The 12,724-nt window shown below is 40.3% G+C and overlaps 1 protein-coding gene across 1 annotated transcript in view; it reads right to left on the bottom strand.

Annotated features, from left to right (window-relative positions):
• Positions 1 to 207: 207 nt before the first annotated feature.
• LOC102742455 (nuclear autoantigen Sp-100) overlaps positions 208 to 12,724 on the bottom strand; it is a 46,170-nt gene continuing 33,653 nt past the window's right edge. Inside the window, exons 5-15 of the mRNA XM_081813437.1 lie at positions 11,928 to 11,990; positions 11,118 to 11,267; positions 9,589 to 9,672; positions 6,614 to 6,760; positions 5,782 to 5,862; positions 4,177 to 4,260; positions 3,273 to 3,326; positions 2,761 to 2,883; positions 1,353 to 1,406; positions 959 to 1,015; positions 208 to 710 (exon numbers count right to left, since the gene is read on the bottom strand). Coding sequence (XP_081669563.1) covers positions 613 to 710; positions 959 to 1,015; positions 1,353 to 1,406; positions 2,761 to 2,883; positions 3,273 to 3,326; positions 4,177 to 4,260; positions 5,782 to 5,862; positions 6,614 to 6,760; positions 9,589 to 9,672; positions 11,118 to 11,267; positions 11,928 to 11,990 — 995 coding nt within the window. The 3' untranslated portion in view covers positions 208 to 612. The remainder of the gene's footprint in view (positions 711 to 958; positions 1,016 to 1,352; positions 1,407 to 2,760; positions 2,884 to 3,272; positions 3,327 to 4,176; positions 4,261 to 5,781; positions 5,863 to 6,613; positions 6,761 to 9,588; positions 9,673 to 11,117; positions 11,268 to 11,927; positions 11,991 to 12,724) is intronic.

Raw genomic sequence — 12,724 nt, forward strand, 5'->3', positions numbered from 1 at the left:
GTCATACTTTTTGACCTTTGGTCAAATTGGACAATTTGGTCAAATGTCTATTTCCTCATCCCAAAATGGGCATAACAAAAATTAGCCTGCCTAAGTCTTGAGGATATTGTGATGACAAAGTAAGATCTTATTTGCCAAAGTACTTTAAAGTAACACAATATAATCAAATTACAGTGTGATGGACATCTGTCAAAAACTATACTAAAGTTTGAAAGTTGTTGATCTGAAGCTTTTATTTCTGTCTATAATTACATAGCAGGACCAGTCGTCTTTTGAGGCTTTTACAGTTACAAATGACATGAGTGTCAATCAATATATCACTGTAGAAATCTAAGATCTTAATAGGCATGACAGTAGGTATTAAAAAGATACCACCATTTGCTATTCATTTCTTCCACAACAGCAGTACATAATTACATACATTTTTTTCAATAGGACTCCTCCTGTTAAACATGAATTTATAATAATTTCCTGTCTCCTTCTATTTTCTAAAATGATGAAAAGGAGTTCCCAGGATTAACTGGATACAGGTCTTCCAGGTGCTCAGAATAAAATGCATCAGGAAACAGTAGCTTTTAACTCCTGACATTCTGCAGGCCAAGGCTTGGTATCCTAATCTTCTTTACCTGACCCACTTCTTAGGACTGAGCCAGACGATTCCTGAGGTTCTTCTGTATGACTTAATTCTGAAAAGTTACCACTGCTGATCCCTGCAGAAAGAAATAAAATTCCTTAGCAGTCTCAATCTGTGTCCTAGCAACCAATCCAGCACCAAATTCTTTAAAAGGAAAATTGGAAAATGAAGCTCATGTAGGAGGAGCAGGAATATTCCTACCACCAGGCTACCCTGTGGCTCCATCTGACCTGTTGGTCAGGGTTGCTCCAGGAACCACCCTCAGGGCTGGGCTGTGGGACAACTTTGCCATGGAAGGCACTCCCTTTTGTCACCGTGTCTTACCCTCTCCACTTGTCTGAACATACTGCTTCTTCCAGTTCCTTTGCTTATCCAGGGAGTCTGTGGAAGCAACGTTTTCAAGATGTCAGGGCCTCTATCAGCTGGGGCCCTCAACAATCATACAAAGCAGAACACCCCTCCACTCCAGGAGTTACTTTATCCTATTTAAGCAAATGAAGAATATACTTATATTGCATGTGTGCCATTCAACTTTTTGAGGCCTACATGTTGTATCAATTAGCCCAGCCCACCTAATTCAAAATGTATAATGTGAATCCATCAAATTGCCAACAAATTAATTTTTTTTTTATTTTAGAGGATATAACAAAAATTTTTGAACGAAGTTTTTGTAGTAAAGAAAGATATTTGTTACATCAAGAGTTTTAATTGCCCTTACATCTTTTCCTCTTGCTTATCCCCCAAATAGATTTGTCTCCAATATCCGCAGGATCTACAAAGTAAAGGAAAACACAACCAGTAATCTACAACTAAGAGTTGTAAATCTTATGACTACTCACATTGTAGACAGGATCTGGACTAGACAGTATGATGATCATTTCTGTCTCTTCCCATCTAAACGAAAAAGATCACTACTAAATGGAGCAGAGAACCACAATCCTTTGGCCCCAACTGCAAAATCAAAGAAGTTCTGAAAATCCATATTTTTCCCATAGGTTTTCAGTTAACTACTTCGGTGGCGAATCTGGACTTGAGCTGTCATGAGTCTATGTAAAATCTTTATTTCTCACACTTGGTGTGAATTCACACTATTTGTTGCAGGAACACTAATATAGTATATTTGAGAATGGGATTCTGTCCCAGACCCTGTTGGATTTTTTTTTAGTAATATGTAGGATATAAACCATATTGTTTCTCTAACAGATTATTATTTTATGTCTGTCTTCAAAGGCTTTTTGTTTGTTTTTTTAAAATTTTATTTTTATTTACTTGACAGAGAGAGAGATAGCAAGAGCAGGAACACAAGCAGAGGGAGTGAGAGAGGGAGAAGCAGGCCTCCTGCCCAGCAGGGAGCCCGATGTGGGACTCGATCCCAGGACCCTGGGATGATGACCTGAGCCGAAGGCAGACGCTTAACGACTGAGCCACCCAGGCGCCCTTCAAAGGTTTTGAATAAAAGACTATGGATGTTTGCTAGGAGTCCAGGCTGTTTTGCTTCTTCTAGTAAATTTCCATATAAGATGTGTAAAAGATCCTTAAATGTTTATGTGCTAGAGTTTCCCCACCTGTGGAGTGGAGAGACCAACAGTTATCTGGCTTATCTTTAAAGTTGTTAAAAACATAAAAAGATATCTTATTAGTGAAGATATTTTAAAATATCATTATGTAGGCCAATGTCATATTGGGGTCATCTGTCAAAAGCTATAAAGTGAATTTGATGGTAATAACTAGAAGCTTTTCTTTCTTCAATAATCAGAGTCCATGATCAGAATCTTCTGATTTTTTAACAAGTTTGCAACAAAATCAGCAACGGCAGATACCCATTTTCTCTGCTCTCTAGAAAATGGGAGTGGGCAGGGGTGGAAATCACTATGTAATTCAATACTTTGGGGTTAATAAATCTGAGAGCATGTAGTAAAAATGGCACTGCCATTCACCTAGCGCCATCTTGCTAAACCTGAATTTATAATGATTTCTCTTTTTGCATTTTTCAAAATGGCCAGATGTGAAAAATGCAGAGAATGGGATCCCAGGCCGTGGAGTGTGCTCCGAGTTAAATGCCCAGGAAACAAGAACTCTGAACTCAGATTCCTCGTGTCTGGGAGCCCAGTGATGGCAGTCCTTACCCTCCTCATCAGGATCACTTCTCAGTGCTGAGCTCGAGGCTCTCGGGGGCTCCTCTTCCTCACTGGACTCTGAATAGTCATCAAATCTTTTCACTGCAGAAGAAGCAAGTGTCCCTTGAAAGTCTCAGTGTATGACAAAGGAACCAAGAGGTTAAAAAGCCCACAGCAAGAATATCCCCAGGACATCTTGGGAGTCTCGTATTGAAGAAGGCAGATTTCCCACTTGGCTGCTTCCTTGAACCCCACATGAAACAGGGTCCCACACCTCCCCTATCTAAAATTCCTTGGAATGTTTACTTGAGAAAAAAACTTAATTCTATCGTGTTTGAATGCTTGACTTCTTTGGATTTGTTTGTTACAACCATTAGCCTAACTAATACAAAAGTTAAAATACAAACCATCTTAAAACAAATTTATATTTTACTTTGAAGGATATAGCAAAGCATTAGAATGAATCTTTTGTAGAAGACGCTGTTCATTTGTAACCACGAAGAGTTTTTACTTGCCCTTACCTACTTTCCAAACTCTTTTTCTGGATGTAGGCGATTTTCTGAAATCCATGGAGTCTATAAAGTAAGAGGGAAGAAACAATTATTTGTATGCAATAATCTTACAGATTCTGTGACAATTCAATGGGCTTGCAGTCATAATAATACTTTGATGATCATTTTTCTCTCTTTCCTTCAACTGAATCCAGTTCTGGTGGCCTGGGGTATAATGCTGGGTTCCTGCTTGGCTCTCCTTTTCACTCTCTGTGTAAATTTGTAAATGATTCTTCAACATGACTAGCCACGGTTGCCTTATCTATAAAGCTGGGATAACCTAGTTACCCTATCTCCCTGTTAAGGTTTTTTATGAAAACAAAATGAAGCTTTATTTACAAAAGCCCTTTAAAAAATTACAGCGTAAGCCAATGGTTTAAGTAAGTTGGGTTTGAGAATAGCTGATCAGAGGTCATTTTCCCATCAATAATTAAATAGCAGCACAAATTATTCTTTGAAGGTTTTCTAAGTTTGGGACTAATGACAATATTGTCAACAAACAGAGGTACACCGTGCTTACTCTGTTGGATAGAATATAAAGCATATTGGTAGAGAATAAGTACATTATTTCAACTCTTTAGCATTAATACATGATAGTGTGTAGAGAAAAGTTTGTCATTTTACCAGCATATTTTTGCTACATTTTCTATATATCAATCAAATGGGCCTGTACAGTTAAATAACAATTTATAATGCCTTCCTGCCTCCTTCCACTTCCCAATAGGGCCAGAGAAATTAAATGCAGAAAACAGTCCTTAGAAGTAATAGAATCAAGGCACACAGAGCATGCTCAAAACAAGATTCATCAGGAAAACAGCTCTGCATTTAGACTCTGAGTATTTGTCATGCAGGATTGCAATCCTAATGTTCTTACCTAGTGTAATCTGAAGTTTTGAGCAGGTGGCTTCTTGGGACTCTCCTCTCTCACTTGATTCTAATGAGTCAAGGTTATTGGTCACTGCACAAAGGAAGAGGACCTTTTAGGGATCTCAGCGTGTGACCAAGAAACTGAAATATTAGTGGGAAATATCCTCCTAAGAAAATCTAGAAAAATCTAGAAAACCCATGCAAATTGCGGTCTGCAACAGTGCCACCCTGGTCTGTCCTTCTAAGCCACCTGCCTTGAATGATAGTCACACTCCATTCCCTGTCTCCAAGAGGCAAGAGGCAACTTTGCTCTGACTGAACCTCACCTTCCCATACTCTCTCTCTTCTACTTCTTACCCCTTCTATTGTCACTTCACACTTCCTTCATCTCTGCTGTTTCTCACCTTGGAAGGGAGGAAATCTTGGAAATCTTGTGTTGACAACCACAAGCCTCTTCTACTTCCCCTCCAACCCAGTGCGTTTGCAAGGCTGAGAAATAATCCCTTGTGTCTGCATCCTAGACATATTTTGGGACTGCATTTTAGAGCAGTTTGCTACACTAAGACAAAAGTTAAAATGTGTACGCTTTAAAACTTGAAGCAAATTTACATTTTACTTTGATGGATCTAGTGAGCAATAAGAATAATGTATCATTTAAAATAATGTTCTTTGGTAACATCAGGACCAGGTAATATTTTTATTTGTTTTTAGGTCTTTTCCAAGTATGTTTCCCCAAATAGGCATGTTTCTAATACCCTCTGGGTCTAGAAAGCAGAAAGGGAAAACAAATCACCAATGTGTGCACAAAAGAGCTGCAAATCTTAGGACCACTCATGCTACCCATGAAATTGAGGAAACATAACATTTTGGTAATCATCTTTAGCTCTAATTTTATAAAGCAAAAATGCAGAATCCAGGATGCTAGTCTTGTCCCTTTAATTCTCCATGAGACTTTGTAGAAGACCTTGAAACATTGATGATTGTGTTTTCTCTAGAAAACAAGGATAACAATGTCTGGGGTACTTAAGATTGTTATAAATTAAAAAGTAAGGTATTATTTGCAAAAGACCTTGGAAAAATCATTATATATGCCATGACTTGCTGAAGAACTCTCAAAAACAATACTTTGGGTTTCAGAGTACTCTATCTGAATCTTTTTTTCTGCTAAAACTGGATAGCTGGATGAGTTGTCTTTTGACACAATTCAGTTTGTGCTCAGATGACAATATGACCTTCTAATAAATGAATATTTAGCTTTCTGTTCCCTATAGAAATCACTATAAATCCAACACCATATAAGCATAGAAACTAACTAGCCTTAAAAACAAATTCATCATTTTGGTAGCCCCTTTCTGCTATATAATCAATATATGGGTGCTTGTATTGATAAATAGGACCTATCAATTAATAGGCCTCATCTTTAAAAAGTATGTATATTAATGATTTTTTATCTCCCTGCATTTCCCAAAAAGGTCAAGTAAAATAAATGCAGAGAATCGAATTCCAGGATAAACTGAATCTATCATACAGAATAGGCACAGAATAAGATGCATCAAACAGTAGTTCTTAATTCAGATTCTTGTAGCCAAAGCCTGCTTTCCCACTTCCTCACCAGGCCCGCTTTCCAGTGCTGACGTGGAGGCTTCTGGGGGCTCGTCTTCATCACTGGATTCCTCGGAGTCACTGCTGATCACTGCACAGAGGAGCAAAAGCCCTTTAGCTTCAGGGTGGGGCCAATGAGTCCACATAGCAGGCGACTCTGCAATGGGACCACTAGGAAAACCTAGAAGCTGAGTTAACTCAAGGCACCCTGGTCTATGCTTGAATGTGTGTGACCTGCAGGTTGCTCCAGTCCTAAACTAAAGGTGATGGAATTCACGCGCAGAGGGCAGCTTTGCCCACCTGCCAACACTTTTCTCCCATCCTCATGTGACCTCCTACTTCTGCCCTCATGTGACCTCCAACCTCTGCCCTCATGTGACCTCCTACCCCCCTCCTCCCTGCCGTCCTCAGGCTCCCTCTTATCTTTTATTCTCAGTTTACTTCACTTTCCTCTTGGCTTTGCCCATTTCCCCTACTTATGCCTCTCTTTCTGGCAGTGGTTTCTCTCAATACCTCTCTTTGTCTTCATGTGTTTCCTTCTTCATCCCCTGCCGTGAATATCTTGGCTCTCTGATGTTTTTTAGTTTTTCTTCAACTTCTACCCTCATACTTTCTTCTTTTGCTTTAGAAATAGTCTCCCATACATTAATACTTAAATCTACCATTTCCATCTTTTGGTATTTTTCTGATTACTGGGACTTTCTCCTGCTGAGCTCACTGCATATGATACTGGTTCCTCCCTCTTGCCTCTATCCAAGGCCAACTGGACTGCCTCGATGGACCCTGATGACATGTCCCAGCCCCTTGCCTGGAACATTGCACACTCTTTCAGTCAGCCTTACCTATTATGTCAGATGCCTGGTTACAGTTAGTCCTCGCTTGGGCTTGCTGTTCAACTCTCGAGTTAAAAAATGGCTTTTCCTTCTTTATATCCACCAGATATACAGAACAGGAGTTGACTTGGATTCCATGGTTGGGTAGCTCTGCTCCTGGATCAAATTGTAATGAATAAAGAATTTTCACTGGCCTCCCCCAAAGGGAGTAAACACCGTTCACTACTATTCATAAGTCCTTCTCCCTGTAAATCCACTGCAGGGGTGAAGCTCCACCCCCACCCCTCTTCTTTCCTGCTGCTTAACTGTGTCCCTTCCTCTGTGCCTCTCTGGACTCTGGGTTTTGGGGGGGTTTTTTGTTTGTTTTTATTTTCTCTTCTCATCCTTTGGTGAATTATTTTTTGCTCTTTTGTTTTAAAAGATTTATTTATTTATTTTAGTGGGGGCAGAGGAAGAGAGAATCTCAGGCAAACTCTGCGCTGAGCATGGAGCCCAACATGGGGCTCTATCTCACGTCCCTGAGCCGAAACCAAGAGTTGGGCGCTTAACTGACTGAGCCATCCAGGAGCCCAACTTTTTGCTCTTTTAAAAATAATAATTATATTTTCAGTATAATGTGCATAGATAAAGATGGGTAAATCATAAATTTTGAATCATCACAAAGTAAGCATATCTGGGAAACTGTCGCTGTGGTCAAGAAATAGATTACTTATACCCTGGAAGCCTCTTAGTAATGCCTCCTCCTAACTGTCTCCACCATGTAACTCAAGTTAACAACCTGCTCATCCTGATTTTTAATACCACTGATGATCAATTTTGCCAGTTCCAAAATATACATGTTTGTATAAATGGAATCATGTCCGCTCTTTCTCCATCTCTCTGTCATTTGGCAGGGGCGGGGGGTGGGGGGTGCGCGAAACTTGGCTTCCTTTCTCAACATTATGTTTGTGAGAATCAGCTGTATTCATTTTCCTTTTTAACTGCTGTATAGTATTCCATTGTAGAAATAACCCATGAAAAATAAAACCATAAAAAATCCATTTGTGCTGTTTCAAAATTTTGGCTATTATGAATAATGCTGCTTTTCTATGTGTTTCTTTTCTTTTTTTGAACATAGTGCACATTTCTGTTGGTTTTGGCTGAGGAATGTAATTGCTGAGTCATAAGCTATGTGTATTTTCAACTTTGGGACTGTATTCCAAACTGTTTTACAAAAGCATGTATAAAGGCAGAGATATAACTGAGAGAGCTTGACAATTCAAGTAAACAAACAGAATTTGGTATGGTGGGAATGTGGTGGAAGAGTGTATGAGGGGGAGATTATACAACTGTATGGGAGGTATCCTTCAATACTGCACACCAAGCTGTGTTGACCTCATTCTGAGGATCACAATAGGGTACTAGGTTTAAATAGGAAAGTCATATGAACTGGTTGGCATTTTTGCAATGGCCATTGAGCCGAAGTGTGGAGAATGGATCTGAGGGGAACAAGATAGGAGGGATGAGGCCAGCAGGAGAGTTCTTCTATTTTGAAGTGAGAAGTGATAGGAATCTGGATTAGAGTAAGCATCCTGGAAATGGAGAGAAATGGGCAGGTTGAACATATTTTAAAGTTGGAATTGACAGAAGCGGCAAATAAAGTAATGGTTGTTTTAATCCACTGAATTTGGGGACTGTTTGTTACACAGCAATAGATAACTAATATAGCTTCCAAATAGAGATGGCTTTCAGATCTTTGATTACAAGTCTTCAGGCACTTGAAGGAATGAATCTAGAAGACAGGTCTGGACCAGAGTTGTGTGTAGGAATCCATAGATCACAGATGGTGATTGAAGCCATGGAGACATGAGATGCCTGGGTGGAGGCCTATTTTTATCTGAGGGAGTGAAAGGGCCATTTTGGTCACTGTAGACACCTTAATGATGTCTTCTCAATGGTATTAGGAAGAGCCCTCTGTGCCTTCTTTCTCATGACCATCTTTTCAAATTGGACAATGTTTTCATTTATCTTCTCTCTTTATTTGGCCCACTCTCTACCAGTTTTTCATTCATGGTCCCTTAACTCATCCTCTACTCATTCTCTTTAGGCCTCTTCCCATTTTTTCTATTTACTGGTATTCATTTTCTTCTGGATATTTCTCTATTCATACTCTTTTTCTCAACATCCCTTATCACCATCTCCCAGGACCCAGCAGGGTCTAGGGTGAATTAGAAGAGGTGCCAAGGGACAAGAAGATACCACGGGTAAGATTTTCTTCCCATGTGTCCCAGGACCTCCCTGCCTCACCCTAGAACTGGCCCTGCTGTCCCCTAACTGATTTTTCAGTTTATCAATTCTCTGTTATGTTTCTTACTTTCTCCTACTTGATCTCTGTTTCTTAATTATTAATGTGACTTTCTATATGCCTCTTCTGTATTGATTTCTGTCTTTCTATTCATTTTTCTCATCTCAAGCATTCCAATCATCACCAAAGTTCTCCTCCTGTGCCACTGTCCCCCACTCCAAGTCCCTCCAGTTGCCACTTCTTTTCTAAAAGCCCTTCATCAGAGCTTCCATACTTGCAAATCTGACCAGCAGCATCATGCATGGTTTCCATGTTTCTGTTACAATTTCTGAAAAGCAAGCTGCAACTTATTTCTTTTCACCAACTCCACAAAATGGTACTGTTTGGATTCCATGTCAATTTATCTAAAACCTATGTTGTTCATGTACTTTGTCGTTTGGTGTTCTTTGGTTCACTTTTTAAATATTTTCTCTCCTTGCATTCTTTCCTTGGGGATATGCCCTTTATCAAAGAGCTCACCTCTCTTTCCCCCTTGCATCTCACATGACTTAGAAGCAGCCAGAGGCTGTGCACAAGGCTGTGGATCTTGGGTGTTGTTAGGGTAAGGGAGGTGGTTAGTATTGGAGAACAAAGGAAAGCTTTTGCTCTCATAGAAAAACAAAGATAGAATTAGAAAATTTGTAAGATAAGTAATAATTACTTTCTCCATCAGAGGGCAATGGGCTGGGTGTGACTTCTCTTGTGTCTCCATTACTCACTTGGATGGGTGCTTGTTCACAGGACTCTGAGGATTAAAAAAGACACAGCTGAGACCCGGCACAGCCCTCCCTGTTCTGCCTATTTGCATTTTGTTACACCTCACCTGACTTCTCTTTTCTTCTCATGTTTCTATTTATAGCTTGTCTGCATATATTGCCATCTTAACCTTCACCCCATGAAAATGTTGGTGCTTCAGTAACTCTGTGATCAGCTCTCCCTGACTTCTTTTGACTTTTCTTTCTGTCTCTCTTCCCTGATGAAGCCCTGTAACTTTTTACCCTTTGTCTCCTTGTTTGTCCTTCCTAACTTTTCTTTTTCTTTTTTTTTAACAAAAGAAAATGAAATTTAATAGGCATACATACAGAGAATCCATACAGACATGGAATTCCAAACACAATGAGGCAACATGAAGCTTATATGAGCTTAGGAGAGGGATAGGGGCCTGAGGATACAGAGGGGAGAAAAGTCATTAGTAAGAAGGTCAAAGGAGATGTTTGGAAAAACATATAACATGGTTCTATTATACAGATAAGTTCCTTCTTAGGTAAGGGGAAGTTTCTACTAATACTTCTCTTCCTGATATAGGCTCTCCTTTCCAGTATATATTAAGGCAGTTATGGGGGAGGCAGAGTGCCTTTCCTGTATCTGTTGGGTTTTTATTTTAACTCAAAATAATCTTTATGCTTAAATGGCACATTTTAGGGTGGTCTGCCCTGAGCCCCTACACTGGAATGTATACTGTGAAGTTTTCTTTTTCTTTTTTCTTCAAATTTGGGTATCTTCAAACTTAATATCTAGTTTCTTCCCATCTGCTGAGGCCATAGCAAACGATACTACTATAAGCATGTCCTGATTTTCTCTGCCTTGCCCCTTAGCCAGAAACCATCTTTTTTTTTTCTTTAAATTTCTATAGCGTGTACCCATGTCTCTCATAGCCATATTTCTTATTTTGTTTTGTATTTTATTTGTTTATGTACTCATTTAATTTTCTTAGCAGCTTTTGAAGATCTTAAAGTCAAAATCCATTTTCAGCCCCTGGCATTGCAACTTTTCTGTCAATAAGAGGTATTCCAACATTGAGAAAATGAAAAAGCACCAGAAACATATTTTATATATTTTCCATTACAGGTAGGCAAATATTGCTCTTTCAGTTAAACAGTACAAATTAGCTTATCTATCATTTTTATCAGCAGGAAAATGGCAGAAGGTGGCAATTTCTGATCTCACCCAATACCAGCTTTTAATCCAGTAAAAAATAAGTAGGCTTGTGGAAGCTAGCACTTCCTAACTTTTCTTCCTCTAGGTCTCTCCCATCAATATATCAAGCTCCATTCCTGTCTCCTCCGAATCTGCATGAGTTTCCCCTTCTTTGTTAATAGATGTTTTCTTGAGTTGGGCATGACTCCATTCTCTGCCACCATGAAGGACTCCTTAGCCCCTCTAAACTCATGCAAACCCAGGCAGTCTTACCTGCTGGCTCAGATTCTTGGGCACACTCCTCATTTGCTTGTTGGATTTCTAGTGCATCATTTTTGTCACTGGTTGTATCTGTTCTGTTTGCATTTATCTGTTCTGATTCACAGAGGTTCTCCAAGAGTCTATTTTCAGGTGGGGTTGTACCTAAACCATGTTTTAATTCACAGATATTTTATTTGCCCTTTGCATCAATCAGGGTACAACAGGAAAATAGAAATCACTCTAAGCTTTTACAGCACAGGGAATTTCATCCAGGAGGTTGGTTATACAGTTGATGGAAGAGCTGAGAAGTCCAAATAGAAGAATGCAGTAACCGGAAAAATACTTAACAGGAAACTGTGGAAGGGACTGAGGGTGGGCCCAGAGGTCAGGGTCACTGGGTGGATAGAAGCTGGCCTATGGCTGGCCCGCTTGGTGGGAAGTGGTATCATGGATGAGATGCAACCACATTCAGAATTGTGGACAAAGGCAGTGATGGGGAAATATCCAGCTTCTCCCTTTTTCCCACTCTCCGATCTCTTGTTAGGGTCCCATGTCAGGAACCCAGCAGGAAGCCAGCAACAAAGGGAGCTAGCAAGTAGGTCCACAGAAGCCAGTGGCCAGAGATAGAGGGCAGAGCAGAACAGGGGAAGGTAAGGAATGAATCCCAGGGCAAACACCCCAGGACTTCCTTATAGAAATTGCATTAGTAAAGACAGAGATTCTGGGTAATCAGTGATACAAAAAAGCAGCCCCCCACCTCCCAGCATATTCCAGAATGGGACAAGAACACAAAGGATCAGAATACAGTCAACAGGAACAGACCGTGGTAAGATGAGGATTGTGGGCATGACCAGGTCAGGCTTCGATATGAGTTTTCACCAGTTCCTAGGGGAAGAAACTGAAAGTTCATTTCAGAAATTAAAGTATGGTCTGTGCCATTCTCCCCTAATCCCCTTTTTATAAAGCAAGAGTTGAAGATCCTCCCCAGGTAACCATACAGAGACCGTGTGGACTTGGTAGATCCCACACAGCCCTTACAGTCAGACCCCAACTGGCAGAGTGGAGGATTGGGGTCAGCTGCAACCCTGGCTAAGAGGGCCTTGGCCAGGCCATCTCACTGCATGTCCCACACAAGGTACTTGAGTTAACTGGTGATGGCTTATCCTGACTCCCATGGCCATAGTGAAGCTGCCTTTGTCCCCAGAGCTGCCCCTGACCAGTGGACTTACTCAGTTCCTACAAAGTCCTGCTGACTCGTCCCCACCTCCTCTTCCTCTACATCCTCCCTCTACACATCTGTTCAGTCTGTCTCATTGGCCTTTCCTTGAGGATTCCATGTCCGATTCTCCTCTACGTCCTCCCATTCTTGGTATTCTTTTTTCTGTATCTTTCTCTGCATATATTTCCCAATTTTTGTCTCATGCTTCTGTCTTTTCCATTAGATTACCGGAGTGGCAGTACAGGGTTAAGAATGCAGGCTCTGCAAGATGTCCATCGACAGATGACTGGATAAAGAAGATGTGGTATATATATACAATGGAATATTATGCAGCCATCAAAAGGAATGAGATCTTGCCATTTGCAACGACGTGGATGGAACTGGAGGGTATTACGTTGAG

The sequence above is a fragment of the Leptonychotes weddellii genome, chromosome 3 (assembly GCF_054177405.1).
Source record: "Leptonychotes weddellii isolate Sample4059 chromosome 3, ASM5417740v2, whole genome shotgun sequence".
Classification (NCBI taxonomy): Eukaryota; Metazoa; Chordata; class Mammalia; order Carnivora; family Phocidae; genus Leptonychotes; species Leptonychotes weddellii.